Source organism: Danio rerio, chromosome 5 (genome assembly GCF_052040795.2).
Source record: "Danio rerio strain M-AB ecotype USA chromosome 5, GRCz13ab, whole genome shotgun sequence".
Lineage (NCBI taxonomy): Eukaryota > Metazoa > Chordata > Actinopteri > Cypriniformes > Danionidae > Danio > Danio rerio.
In genome coordinates this window covers 9647512-9662402 of record NC_141025.1, presented here as the reverse complement: position 1 = coordinate 9662402, position 14891 = coordinate 9647512, and the positions used below count along the sequence as shown (strand labels likewise).

Below are 14891 nucleotides of genomic sequence, written 5' to 3'. Positions count from 1 at the left end.
TATATAGTTCCTATTGGTGTGTGTGCACCATTGTGTGCAATATTTGTATGCTTATAACCACTACAAGCATAGTGGGGGTTGCGAGCCACTGGAGTTGTTATTTTAGGGGTCATGGGCTGAAAAGTTTGAGTATCCCTGGACTACAGAACAAACCATCGCTATACAATGACTTGCCTAATGAACCTTGTTAAGGCTTTAAATGTCACTTTAAGCTGTATAGAAGAGTCATGAAAAATATCTAGTCAAATATTATTTACTGTCATCATGGCAAAGATAAAATAAATCAGTTATTAGAGATGAGTTATTAAAACTGTTATGTTTAGAAATGTGTTAAAGAAATCGGAAATTAAAGAAATCATTGGGGATAAAATATACAAGGGAGCTAATAATTCAGACTTCAACTGTATATATCCAAAATGCAAATGGCAGAGACATTTTAAAAAGCTTAAAACAATTTTATATAGATTTCTAATTGATTAAAAGCAATCTAGTATTGTTTATTGCTGTTTTACCTCTGTGTCACCAGGTGGCGGTCTCTCATCTCTGATCTCTCGAACCAGATATGAGGGCAGGATCGCTCCATGGCTCGCTGGAGGACTCCCATTAAACCACCATGAACCTGCCCCACCTGTTTGGCAACAAAATGTTTTTTTTTTTTTTGTCAGCAGTTAGTTTCACCTCTGAAGTGCAGTGTTAATAAGGCAGATAATTTAATCCTCAATAAATAATGCAGCAGCTCTCAGATGTTCGTTTGGGTTACAAATGTAAAAACATTCATTCATTCATTCATTCATTTTTCTTTGGCTTAGTCCCTGATTTATCAAGGGTCACCACAGCGGAATGAACCGCCAACAATTCCAGCATATGTTTTACACAGCGGATGCCCTTCCAGCGGCAACATAATACTGGGAAGCATCAATACACACTCATTCACACTATGGCCAATTTAGTTCACCCAATTCACCTATAGCACGTGTCTTTGGACTTGTGGGGGAAACCGCAGCATTTGGAGGAACATGCAAACTCCCCACAGAAATGACAACTGGCCTAGCCGGCACTCAAACCATTGACCTTCTTGCTGTGTGGCGACAGAGTTAATCACTGAGCCACTGTGTTGCCAGATTTTAAAAAAATTATACTAGATAAATGATGTTTGTTGGAAGTAAATATCCAACAAAATATTTTAAACGTGTTAAAATATTTGTGTTAAAAAAAGTTATAAAAACAGTTTCAAATGTGACTTAAAATATCATAAAAATAAAGAATGAATAACAATTAATAAAAACTTTAACTTTCTGTGTTTTTTCCAGCTTCATACAATTTTAATACAGCGTAAAATATAGATACACAGTAAAAAAAGTCCTAATTTTCACAACTTGTTACTGTAATTTTTCACATTACATTACATGAGTATCACTTTACAGGATTTAACTGTTTAAAATTATTTTAAAACAGTAACATAATTTTATTGTGAAATTAAAGCAGGTTGCATGATTACTGGAAATTACTGTAAAAAGGATCTATATCTTTTGCATGTTGTTTATAGGAATTCAAACTCTTTTTATTTTCATTCATTATAGACATTACTACAAATTAATTTTCATGCTAGTATTGGCACTTTTTCATATTTAGAAATAACAGAATGTTGTTTCTAGCCCATAAAAACTATCTGGTGACATATTTAAAAATAACTTGAAAGAAAATCATCCTGTTTTGAAGCGACATGAATGTCATAGTAAATTTCCGTTTTTGGGTGCACTGCACCTTTATTAAGTTTAATAAGGCTAACATGGAAATATGAAATCATTTTTAAATGAATATAACTCTGTGCTTAGCCAAAAACATAATAAACTGGAACAAAAGTAATTGACTCACAAAACCAAACACTGTTAAGCATTTAAAATGATTTCAAAGTCAGGGGAAATGCCAGCATGAATAGCAGAGGAAAGCCTGCTTCACAGTAAAAGTTAATTCTTCAAGATAATACTGTGAAACCACAGTAATGGACTTCACTATCTGCTGCAAAGTTACACTATGTGGCTATAAATTCACAATAATTTAACAAAATCACAGTAAATTACTGTGAACTACCTCACAATAAATTCCTGTGAATTCACATACAGTATTTTACTGTGAAAGTATTGCAATTATTAGCCAGTAATTTACATTCAATTTATGGTCAAATATTTTACAGTGTATATATGCTGGAAATCAAAAACGAAGCATTCCAAAATTACTCATAATATAAAAAAAGTAAATAAACATGAATTTTCTGCATTTTCTTTATACATTTTTAATGTGACGAATAATGGAAACAATTATTATAAAATAGCTCTTGTAATATCCTGTAAAAAAAAAAAAGTAATTATAGAAGATATGTGAATTTTTAAATAATAAAACATTCCGGGGCATTTTCTTTCAGCTTTATTTGTTTTATATGCTAAAACTAAATTATTATTTACATTAATAAAATTAATTTATTAATGTATAATTTACAATAATAAAATTACATTCTCAAAACAACATGGACAAACCTCCAAACCACTTGGCAATTGTTCACAACAGAATTAAATTTCACATTCATTTCATCAAATTGCAAATGTCCAAGTACATCTTTGCAGTTGATTAAAGAGCCCATATTATGGGTTTTTGAAAATTCCCCTCCATGTAGTGTGTAACACAGCTCTAAGTGAAGTGAAGTATCCAGCTAAGGCTTAAATCTGTTAGTGTACAGTGTTTAAAACTGTTGATTCATCTATAAAAGAGTCGACTCCTAGTGCTTCAAACGAGTCGCCTTGATACCGAGTCATTAGGTGTTTCGCCATGACGTACGAACGAAACCAAGTTATTCACGTGCACGCGCAAACCCGGGAGATTTCAAACCTGAGGCCCCGCCCTCTGACACAGAAACCCACACACACACACCCACAAACACACACACACAAACATGCCGGTCGATTGAAGTCACACTTGCTTATGGATATCAAGTCTCTACCCAAACATGAAACATCAGCATTATAACCAAGCAGTTGGAAACTACTGGAAACTTCTGGAAACTACATGCTACAAAGAATACTTCATCAGCGTTTGTTAAAGAAAGGATCAGTAAAGAGTAACTTACTGATGGACGTCAGGATGGGTTTCTTCCTCCATTTCTCAAGTGTAAGTACGTGCGATTAAAGTTGTTGCCTCGTTGACTCTAGCTTGCAAATGTATTTAGTTGTGATTTGTTACTTGTAACCGCGTGTACTGTATCAGGTTAACTGGCTATATTCTCTTATCGCGTGCAAAGTCACATTAAAAACGCGACGCGTGCTGCTTTGTTAACGGAGCTCCGTGGACGAGGAGTAGTGTGTGTGTCTGTGTGTGCGTGTGCGCGCGCTGTCGTCCGGAGGTGTGTGTGTGTGTGTGTGTGTGTGTGTGCGCGCGTTGTCGTCCGGAGCAGGGTTAAGTGCGTGTGTGTGTTTGTGCAATATGTGTGTGTGTGTGTGTCTGTGAAAAGAGCAGAGTGAGAAGCAAGGAGATCTCCTCAACTGTTTTTGCTCAATAAAATAGATCGTCGTCTGAATTTTCAAGTCCATCGTCTGTATTTACATTGACCCACTGGCAGCTAAAATCCACGCCTACACTATCGAGCGTGTATGAACTGTGATTACTTTTTAAATTGCTGATTAGCTGTTGGCCATTTCACTCTCTGACTGAAGGCAGTCGACCAATCGCAACAGACTGTCATTGGTCCAATCAGCGCAGATTAGCTTCGCGCTAAGGAGGGGTTTGGGAACAAATGAATCACTGGACGATTCATACGGGAGTCGCTGGGATAATTAGGTAAAAATAAATGCAGATTATAAGACCATGAAAGTGTTTTTTGACCTTGCATGCATATTAGACTGTTGTTGGAGACCCTTACAACCAAAATATGACCCTATTTCATGTATAATATGGGCTCTTTAAGTACAGATAGCCGACATTTGGCACACTTTCCAAGAGAATAGATCTTGTTGATCTAAACTGATTGTTGATTCTCAGTCTAATGATTGTTCTCTCCAAAATGTGTCAGCATCATTTTATTGTATATGTCATTACATGCACTATAGTCTGGTTAATTGTCAAAATACGTCAAGACCATAATAGCATGAATAACATACAGTAGGCGAAACCTTGGAACATTTTAATACAATTTATTACAGCTTTTTATTCTTTTTGCTCTGATATATGGAAGTTACTTTGTGTGTGGTTGATCATTACAATAAAAAAGGAGTGACCATTTCCTTGGCAGTATGAGTGCAGTGTGTGACGTCAAACCCTGGAGACTACTCTTATCCTAAAATCCTATTTCTTTTTTTCAGTTTTATATACAATTGTGTTATGTTAGCTAGTAGGGGTGTCACGATTTCGATTTTTAATCGAAATCGATCGAAATTTATGCTCAATTTCGATTATCAAATCAAAAAATAGAATTGTCGATGCTGCCACGCCCCCATGTCAGCTTGGCTGGCCAAGCGGGAAAAAAACAGGCTTGTTGAAGTGCTTGTTAAACTGCAGAAGCAGGAGACCCGTCGACAGAACTTAAACCCTCTCCTCTTTCAATGAAGTTGCCGGTGTTTAAACATTTTGGATTTCCAGTGAGTTATGTTGACAACGTTCTTGTTGTCGACAAAAAAAAAACACAGTTTTGCAAGCTCTGCTATGTACGCATTACGTACGGTTCGTCCGATAGACAACACCGGCATCGCGATCCTCCGCCCGCCCCCATTGCAAATGCGCTCGCGAAAAGTACACACTCAGGCCCTGTTTACACTGTCTTTGTTTTTAAATGGCATTTTAGAACGACAACGATTTGACACACACAGTGGCGTGTGGCATTTCTGAGCAGCCCTCCTTCCTCTCTACCTCTGAAAATGCACATCACGTGACCACACAGACGCACTCACATTCATCCGCTCGAGACAGCAGGTCCAGGCAGTCAGAGGACTGCTTCAATCTTTCACTCACTTGTACTTAGTCATTTTAGCGAACACTTCAGATACTGTTGGCTGGTTCCTGTTGGTTGTGCGTCTTTTTTACCGACGCCATTATAACGACACAGATCACTGCCTATTCATGAGTCCCTCAGAAAAAGTGATTGACAGGTGGTAATTATGTGTGTATCTTGCCTTTATTCATTTACTGTATGATTTGTTTATGGGTAAAACAAAGACCATGCAGGTCAGGTAGTTTAAACGGTGGGCTACAAATAATTAATTCGTCATTAATTAATTAATTATTCATAATCGAAAATCGAATCGAATCGTGCCTTTAGAATCGAAAATGTAATCGAATTGAGGATTTGGAGGATCGTGACACCCTTATTAGCTAGACAAAAACAGTACAGTAATCATCGTCAGTGAAGGACTGGGCTAAGACTGTAAGGTGGACATGAGGGATATTTTAGTGGTCCTTTGCCATAATGACAAAGCATCCAAACATTTTCACTTGCAGTGCTTACACAATGCTAAAGGAACGAAGCATTTAGGAGGCACAGACTGTTCAAATGAGAAAGAAACTTAGTTGTGACACATGAGTGAACTGTTTTTGGAAATGTATGAGTTTTTGCATGTGAGCTATAGTGTTGTGCTAAACCAGGGGTGGCCAACCCTGTTCCTGGAGAGCCACCTTCCTGCAGATTTCAGTTGCAACCCATATCAAACACACCTGAACCAAATAATTAGGACCTGAACACCACGTGATAATTACTGGCAGGTTTGTTTGATATGGGTTGCTACTGAAATCTGCAGAAAGGTGGCTCTCCAGGAACAGGGTTGGCCACCCCTGTGCTAAACAGTAACGCTGTTTTGCCAAATGATCTTAGAATTTTGAGAATGTAATTTCTGTTTTAATAAATGAGTCAAACCAATGGAGAAAAACTGTAACAAGTTAGGTATTCAAATAATCTTAAAATATTCGAAAAATAATTTAATTAATCATATAAATAATCAAGTGACGAAAGTGCTAATGGGTGTTAATTCTGTCTCACTCACCATGGCATAACAGCCGTCATTAGCCAAAATAACCACATCAATGGGTGAAGTGTGATTAGCCACACAGATGCCGCCTTTCTTAGGTCTGTTCTGTCTGAAAAATGGAATAGCATTGCAGTTAAACTGATTTAAATTACACATTTGTCAACAGGTTTGTTTTAGTAGATGCTATAATTACACTATTATATGTAAATAATGCAATTATCTCCACTGACAGTCATTCAAAAGTAGTCCTTAACAATAATAAATTACTATGACAAATTAAGCAATTGGCAAGCCATCATAATACTACACAAAAATTCCATTATGCTAAAGTTGATGCACATTCAGTGACTGCTGCAAGAATTTCATATAGAGCGATCATGGTCGCATGACGTTTCCAGCTCATGTGATTGGCTAATAAAAACGTGAATTTTGAGCAAAACATTTAAACAACTGCAATGGAAATCCAAAACAAGTGGTAGGGATGGGCAGTGCTGCCAAAACTTTACATAGTTTTAAAATTACATTAGTAATTTTATTTCACAGTAACAATACATTTTGAGATATAAAAGAAACAAAATGGATTACTTCTGAAATCAAATAGACTTCACCTTTGTTTCTTTTGTTTGGGTTAAATATATTAGGAATGCACACATTTGGATTTTTGCAGATATTTATTGAGATTGCAGATAAACTTTTTGTTTTTGAGAATTGTTCATTTACAGGTTAATTTACAGTCAGGTTTGTGGTTTTGATTCCCCATAAGTGTTAGCTTCTCACAATTTTATGACCCCGATTGATGATTTCTTCTAGATGGAACTAGCTTTTTTTATTACTGTAACACAGCAGCCTCTGACGAAACGTATCATAGGGTAGGCACTAGGACCCAGCGGGAGACTCCTTGGGAGCAATATTTTTTCGAAAAAGCAGACACTGAATGGGGTATATGCCGAGCTAGTGTTTTTCCCATACTGATAAACTTCCGGTGACCTGTTATTGGGAATTTTTTTCTAATTTATACGGTTCCTTTTACAGCATCAATGTTGTAATGTCATTAAAATACATTCAGTTAAATAAACTTTGGCATTCATTTAGTTGCTCAAGCGTAAAACGAGACAAAAAGCCATTTACTCGCACGCGCCTGTCAGAATAGGCAGTTCATTGAATAGACTGGGGTAAAATAAATGCTCATATTACAAAGACATGGCGGGGAAAAATGTAATTTAATGCAGTGCTTCTTGTACAATCTGAGACCCACTTTATATCGGATTTAACTCAGCCAGTGGAGATCGCTGATTTTGAAAGAAAACTGACCCTAAATGCGCCAATTTTTGCATTGGCATACTGTTGACCGGAAGCGCTTAACCCAGGTTACTTGCAAATTCAAAGTCCTATTAGCATGCCTCAGCATATACCCTATTAAGCTGTCACATATGAAAAAGTATTGATTTTTTGACAATTCTGACCAATATATATTAATCAAGATTAAAAATTTCATTAAGATTAAGCACTTCGTGTTATTTGTATGTTTTACTCTCATTTTCCTAGCTTAACGTCGTATAACTGGGCAAGCATTAGGACCTGGGGGAGTCTGTTAGTCAGCAGAGGCTGCAAAGCTACTCAAGTAGGATATTGTACACAGTGTTATTCTGTTCTCACATTCCCAGTTTTAATTCGGTAACCCAAAACAAAGGTAAAACCCAAATCACAGGTAAAAGTTCATCTCAGATTGCTGACCTGATCTTACTACGAGCACTCCAGTCACACCGACTTAAGCCCCAGTCAGATCACATGATTTTTATCCTCGGTTACGAAAGTCACTATGTCACTAATTAAAATTTTTTTTTATCAATAACCATATATTTCCTTTTTAATATTAAGATATGAAATCTAAATGTATTTTTTCCTGCCAGGGTTGCTTATTAAACACTCCCTCGTCTGAACTTATCGCGAGTGAGACAGAAAAAATGAAAGCACATCAGCAGCAGCAAGGAAAAATCAGATGCTCAAGACATAATCTTTAAAATAATTACATATTTTAAAATTAGGAAATGTATGACAGAGGTTTGTGATACAACAATTACAGTGGAGCATTCATTAAATCATTATTTTCCTTGGAGGGAAACAAATCATCCACCCGTATAGTTGAGTACTGAACGGGAACAAACAAAAATATAATTCATGTATTTTTCCTGGAAATATATATTTTTTAAAAATTTAGTTTTGTATAATTTTTATCTTAATTTTAATTCATCTTTTGTTGGTCAGTTATCTATAAACAATAATAATGAATAACATTTGAGGTGGTGTGCTTCAAAACAATTTCGCTATATGTGCCAAAACCCAAATTGCCGTGAGATAGTGTTGGTTTGTTAAATAAAATAATAATCTAGCTTAAATAAAATTAAAGTGAAATATCCACAGTTTTTAAGAAGTCTATATTAAAATGTTTTCACTATTAATGACAAATTTGAATAAGCAGGAAATGCCAATGTATTCACAGCACTGAACATGTTCCCAGATTACTTTGGAAGAACAAACTCTGTTGGAAGGATGAGAGAACTCAGAAACTCATTGTGAATGTAGATATTTGCAGAATGGAGAATTGCATATTTGTTCCAGTCTGTCAGATAAAATTGCTTAAAACACCTTAATATTTTAGAAAAGGTAGTTAAAGATTGCATAACCAATGATTAATCTTATCCACCCACGACTCACCCATATGTAAATATGCAGCCTATTTTTTGATTACCTGACCAGCTCATTAACGGCAGCACCAGTGGATTTAACTGAGAAATTCCTATTCCTATCCTAAGTGTTCCTATTGCACAATGTTACCCATGCAACAGAACTCTTTGTGAAGAACAAAAAAAAACTAAACATGCTAGACTTTCTGCAATGGTGTCATGAGGGGTCGCATACATGGTATTGGTTGTCGTGAACTATGCCATAATACACAAGAGGAAACAATTGAATCTTGTGTCACGACGCCCATATTTAGTTTACGAATCCCCACAACACTCTACGTCAAGGAAATTGTGCCGAAATCGTGACAAATTCATGAGATCTGGCCGGGGCTTTAGCCACACCCACTTATTTACATGTTGCAGTATACACAAATTTAAATAATCTATTATGATTGATAGTTTGATCTCCAATACTTATGTACTTCTCTGACATATATATATATATATATATATATATATATATATATACACACACACACACACACACACACACACACACACACACACACACACACACACACACACACACACACACACACACACACACACACACACAACAATTCTGTCTGGTTCTCAAATCTGATTGGCTGATAGCAGTGTGATATCCTGCAATAACAGCGCTTATGCAGCCTCTTCACCTTTGTGTATTCCTCCACCCACATAGCGTGTTGAGTGACCACAGATCAATAAACTCACTACAGTTTGACAAATATTGCATCTAATTAACAACATCATGTACTTTTGAGGCTTTTTAGTGGAGAATGTAGTTGTTTAGATTGCAATTATGCAGTTTACTTATAAGGATAGTGGCTATTTCAAACTTTTTATAATTTCTGAAAGACAGTGCGTCTGCGTCCATTAGCCAAAGATGGTTGACGTTGTCTATCTACAAGATGGTGCCAGGACTGCATAATAAGCCCTTGCTTAGAAGATTAAAACTTTAAAACTAAAAATTTTGTATCTACAGCTGATCAAATCATTATTAAAATTGTTAGTAATATTTTAAGTAGATTTCTCTCTTTTATATAGATTGCAACTATGCAGTTTATTTATAAGGACAGTGCCTATTTTAATAGTAACTTTCCTATCCCGGTTTTCAACAGTTTTATTCAGAGACCTCATCCCCGAACACCCCCCTCCTTATCGCAAACACAACAGCAGTCTGGTAGGGTTAATTATTGTGATATTCCGATTGCAACAGAGAAATACTGAAGACTGTAACACTGTAAGAAGATATCTCTGTAGACGGAGGGCATTTCATGTCAAGTTCAGCCTTATAATTTTCAAATGTCAGAAAAATCACCTGTTTTGTCAACACTTTATACATTACACTTGAGAATCATTCAGAAACTAGCTATAAAGTGACATTGATGAAGTAGTACCGGCTTCTGGTCAACAAAGACATTTTACCGTAATTTTATGGTTTTTGTTTGGCAGCCGTAGTTGCCAGTCATTTGACCTTTTTTTTACGATTTTTTTTTACAGTGTGTAGTACCGGCTTCTGGTGTTTTGACGTCAGCTGCTGATGTGAATGAATGGTAGAAGAAATTAGTTCCTAATACAAAAGGGTTTTTAGACTCTCTGTGTTTGTTTTTCTGATGTGCTATTGTGCCGTCGAATTGTTGTATAAACAATATTACACGAGTATCAGTGCGAAATGGCTGTATATCAGCACTGGTAGGATGCTAAGGCAAAGAACCCCTCATGCCAGTGCTGATATACAGTCATATTGCACTGCTACTCAAATCAAATCAAATCAAATCACCTTTATTGTCACATCATCAGCAGCACGTGTGCTATGATGACGGAAAAGCTTAGGTGCAGACAGTGCAAAATACAGACAGCGCAAATACAATGACTTGTGTGATATTGCTCATATATATATGTATACAAAGTTTTTCCCTTTTATACTTACAGGTTTCTGTATGTATGAGTGTATGTATATATTTGTGTATGTTTGTGTGCACATGCATATATATATATATATTTTGTATTTGTTTTCTATTGTATCAACCATGCTATATACATTTAACTAAGTCATAATTAAAGAATACTGTTATTACCATTGCTGATAAACATGTTCACTAAAAACACAAAGTTTAAGTCAAAAACCTTAAACAAAATCTATTACAATTTAGCATTTATTCAGTGGTAACACTATCGACATACTGCACAGCCCTAATTTGTGGGTTGCGAAACCGTTGCTGAGCGTTTTTTTATGATGTACACAAATTGAACAGTTTAATATGTGGTCCTAATCCATATTTTTGAAACAAATGATTCTTAAAGCTTTTTTAAGCTCCTTGAAACACCCTTTACTAATTATGAGCTGTTATTTAATTCCAGACACCACCTCTGTCTGAAAGCAGCCGCCTTTGTAGAAAGTTGACAACAAGCTTGTTCATGGAGCTTCCGTGTCTGAACAAGTCTAAAGCAAATTAATTGAATGGTTGTTAAATGAAACTCACTTGTTGTGGAAGTGAATTGTAGCTGAAAGGCCTCTTGCACAGATCCTGTAGCACATCAGGTGGACCAGCTCACTCAACCAATTCTTCACTCTGAAACAACAAACGGCTGCCATGAATATGATTAGGATTATGTAAACCTTTGATGGACGCACCCAGATAGAAAACACACAGATGGATATGGACAAACAGGTGCAGCAGGGGTTGAATTAAAGAGCAGTTCGTTTGAAAGAATTTTTAAATATATTTTGCCATTTTTTAAACATAGATGTCTTCCAATGTAAACAGTCTTTAAATTTGTTAAATAAAAAGTGCATGATTAATAAAGATAGATTGTAATATATTGGTAACACTTTACAATTAGGTTCATTAGTTAATGCATTTACTAACATGAACTAATCATGAACAACACATGTACAGCATTTATTAATCTTAATTAAACATTTACTAATGCATTATTAACATCCAAGTCCGTGCTTGTTAACATTAGTTAATGCACCGTGAGTTGACATGAACTAACAATGAACTACTGTATTTTCATTAACTAACGTTAACTAACATAAACAAATACTGTAGTAAATGTATTGTTCATTGTTTGTTCATGTTAGTAAATTCATTAATTAACATTAACTAATGAACCTTATTGTATAGTGTGACCAATATATTATATATATTCAGGATATTACAAGAAGGAGTCTATATTTCCTTCTTCAACATATTCAAAGTAATATATTTAGATAATTTCTACCTGCCTGTGAAATACTTAAATGGATGTTTTATTTCAGATATGTAATAGATACAAATAGATCAATCAATGGACTTGGCCAGCAGACCAATCAGAGCAGAGTTGGCTTAGAGAAGGGAGGGGCTTACAGACTTTAAACATTTGAACATTTGATTCAAATTAACCAAAATCAACATCACTGCAAAATGTTTCTAATATTAACTGCAAATTCGGAGAAAATGGCAACGCTTTCTGACCCAAGATGTATTTAGAATCCAACACTATATTAGAAAACTTTAAAATACCATATGACTTGATATCCAACATTAAATCTGTTGTTTTACTGATGCTATAATGGATATATGTGATCTTATACCACAAAACCAGTCATCATTTTTGTATTTTTTTTTTTTTAATTTAGATTTATACCGGGTGAATAATTTATGTTTCAGTCGATATAAGGTTTGTTAGGATAGGAGTTAGGTTAGAGTTGACAAAAACACACCTGATCATTCATTTCATTTTCTGGTCGGCTTTGTCCCTTTATTAATCCGGGGTCGCCACAGCAGAATGAAACGCCAACTCATCCAGCTAGTTTTTACACAGCTGATGCCCTTCCAGCTGCAACCCATTTCTGGGAAACATCCACACACACATTCACACACACACTCATACATTACGGGCAATTTAGCCAACCCAATTCACCTGTACCGCATGTCTTTGGACTGTGGGGGAAACTGGAGCACCCGGAGGAAAGCCATGCGAACGCAGGGAGAACATGCAAACTCCACACAGAAATGCCAACTGAGCCGAGGCTCGAACCAGCGACCAAGCGACCTTCTTGCTGTGAGGCGGCAGCACTACCAAAGCGCCACTGCATTTAATCAGTTTATTAACCCAATCAGTCTATTTTATGTTGAAAATTCATTACTGTGCAGTCGTGAATGATTCATGCGTTTGTAAGTGTTATAATGTCACTATAGCATTACCTGCAGTTAGGAAGGAAACCCACTGTTGTTGTGCCGATTACCAACCAGGTCAGCCCTATAGTTGTAAGAGTAATTCTAGAGAAAGGAGGACAGATGCATGAATTGAAGGGGAAAACATACTCATAACTGAGTAAAAATAGTGCCTTTATTCAACAAACACACCACGCCAATGAAAAAAAAGCACTGAAAATAACAAATACACTAGTGATGATTTGAGCTAATTAGCTTTTTTTAATGTAGGGCTGTCACAATTATGAAATTTGGTTGACGATCAATTGTTTAAGGTGCCATAAAGTGGATCGATTCAATAACTAAAATTGTTCTCTGTTGTCTACATTGCATATATTCATAATCTATATATCATGCATTTTGCATTCTTTGCATTCCATTTTGTTACAAACTAAGAGTCCCGTATACATCGTGAGTTTAACGTAACTTGGATAAACTTTAAATGCAAGAGTTCACACTTGGCTGATGATTGATAATAAAGCTTGTTTGGCATGTTTGGCATGTTGTCCCGGGAGAGAGCCCTGGGCTTCCTCCCGTTTGCAGGGCGAGAGGGGAGTTTGAGCTTAGGTAGATCTCGATGAACTCCCCTAACTTATTTCTGGCTAATAGAATGGCTAAGAAGAGATGTACACTTTCAAAGAGCTTGGCTATGGTATCAATTTGGTATGTTCAAATTACTTAGATTGCTTGTTTTTGGACTGTGGGAGGAAACAGGAAAACCCGGGAAAAACCCACGCGATCATAGGGAGAACAAGCAAACTCCGCACAGAAATATCAACTGGTGTAGTAGGGACTTTAACCATAGACATTCTTACTGTGAGTCAACAGTGCTAATCACTGGGCCACCGTGTCACCCATCTGGAAAGAAGGGGCAGTAGGGGTGGGTAGAGGGAGGGATTCTTCAAGACGAAGATACTAAGATAAAAACACTGGTTATTTATGGCAAGTTAGGAATAGTTAGGCCAGCATTAGGCACATTCAAATCAAGACTGAAAACACATCTGTTTAGCTGTGCCTTTACAGAATGAGCACTGTTTTACGTCCACTATTATGTCTTTCTTTTCCTTTTTATTCTTTTATAACCTGTTTTTAACAAATTTTAATCTGTTTTTATATGTTTTAATCACTTTTATTTGTTTTTATGTCTCTTTTATTCCTGTTTATGTCAAGCACTTTGAATTGCCACTGTGTATGAAATGTGCTATATAAATAAACTTGCCTTGCCAACCTTAATTCTTCTGAAGGTGAAAACCAAACAATATTTATACTTGGTCTAAGAATTCTTTTGATATTTGAACTAGAAACGTGACAAAACAAAGTAAGTAAAGCTTTTTTTTGCACTGTGATTATTCAATTTCTCTACTCGAATACCGTTAGGCTCCCCAGAAAAGTGTCAAATAGAGCAAATCAAATCATCTTGTGAAATATCATATTTTTATTATAAAACATCATATTTTTCCAATATCACGGAGCCCTAATATAAATTATCTTAAAAAATGTGACTCTACCGTAGAGGAAGAAGTATGCAGTATCGCACAACCACACCGACCACCCACAGTACAGTGAGCCTGAGAGAGATATACTGGAAGTTGTTGTTGGTTCGTGTGAGTAGGTTCCAGGACACCAGCTCCTCTGAGGTGAATCTCTGCGTCACATCGTCCTCCACGATACTCTCGAAACCTTTCCTGCTGAAGTACAGGACATCACTCAGAGTGAAGTCTCCGCGATCTGCAGACTTCGGCCTGTTCCGACGCAACTCTTCAATCTCCTGCTCCAATGATGAATTATCACGCTGAATTAAACCTGAGGCACACAAACAGGGGTTATTTATTCGCTATAATAAAGATATGAATGCCTCGTATAGTCACAAATGCTGTATTTGTTTAAGGAGAAATTCTGTAATATAGTGATGTTGTAAAACGACTCTAGACCACAAAACCAGTCATAAGGGTTTT

At 36.2% G+C, this 14891-nt stretch overlaps 3 protein-coding genes across 7 annotated transcripts in view; all 3 read right to left on the bottom strand.

Moving 5' to 3' along the window:
- Positions 1–14891, bottom strand: part of tnksb (tankyrase, TRF1-interacting ankyrin-related ADP-ribose polymerase b) — a 318296-nt gene that overhangs the window by 80506 nt on the left and 222899 nt on the right. The gene's annotated exons all lie outside the window — the stretch shown is intronic.
- LOC147843842 (uncharacterized) overlaps positions 1–14891 on the bottom strand; it is a 321661-nt gene that overhangs the window by 129089 nt on the left and 177681 nt on the right. The window lies entirely within an intron of this gene.
- agpat9l (1-acylglycerol-3-phosphate O-acyltransferase 9, like) overlaps positions 1–14891 on the bottom strand; it is a 46643-nt gene that overhangs the window by 11578 nt on the left and 20174 nt on the right. For 3 of the 5 annotated variants that reach the window (XR_015490437.1, XM_087252566.1, NM_001099450.1), the window contains 5 exon segments: positions 14445–14739; positions 12928–13002; positions 11218–11307; positions 6021–6114; positions 513–628 (listed from right to left, as the gene is read on the bottom strand). Coding sequence is in view for 3 of the 5 variants with exons in the window: in NM_001099450.1 (NP_001092920.1) it covers positions 513–628; positions 6021–6114; positions 11218–11307; positions 12928–13002; positions 14445–14739 (670 nt within the window). In the remaining 2 variants the exon portion in view is untranslated. 5 annotated transcript variants of the gene reach the window in all.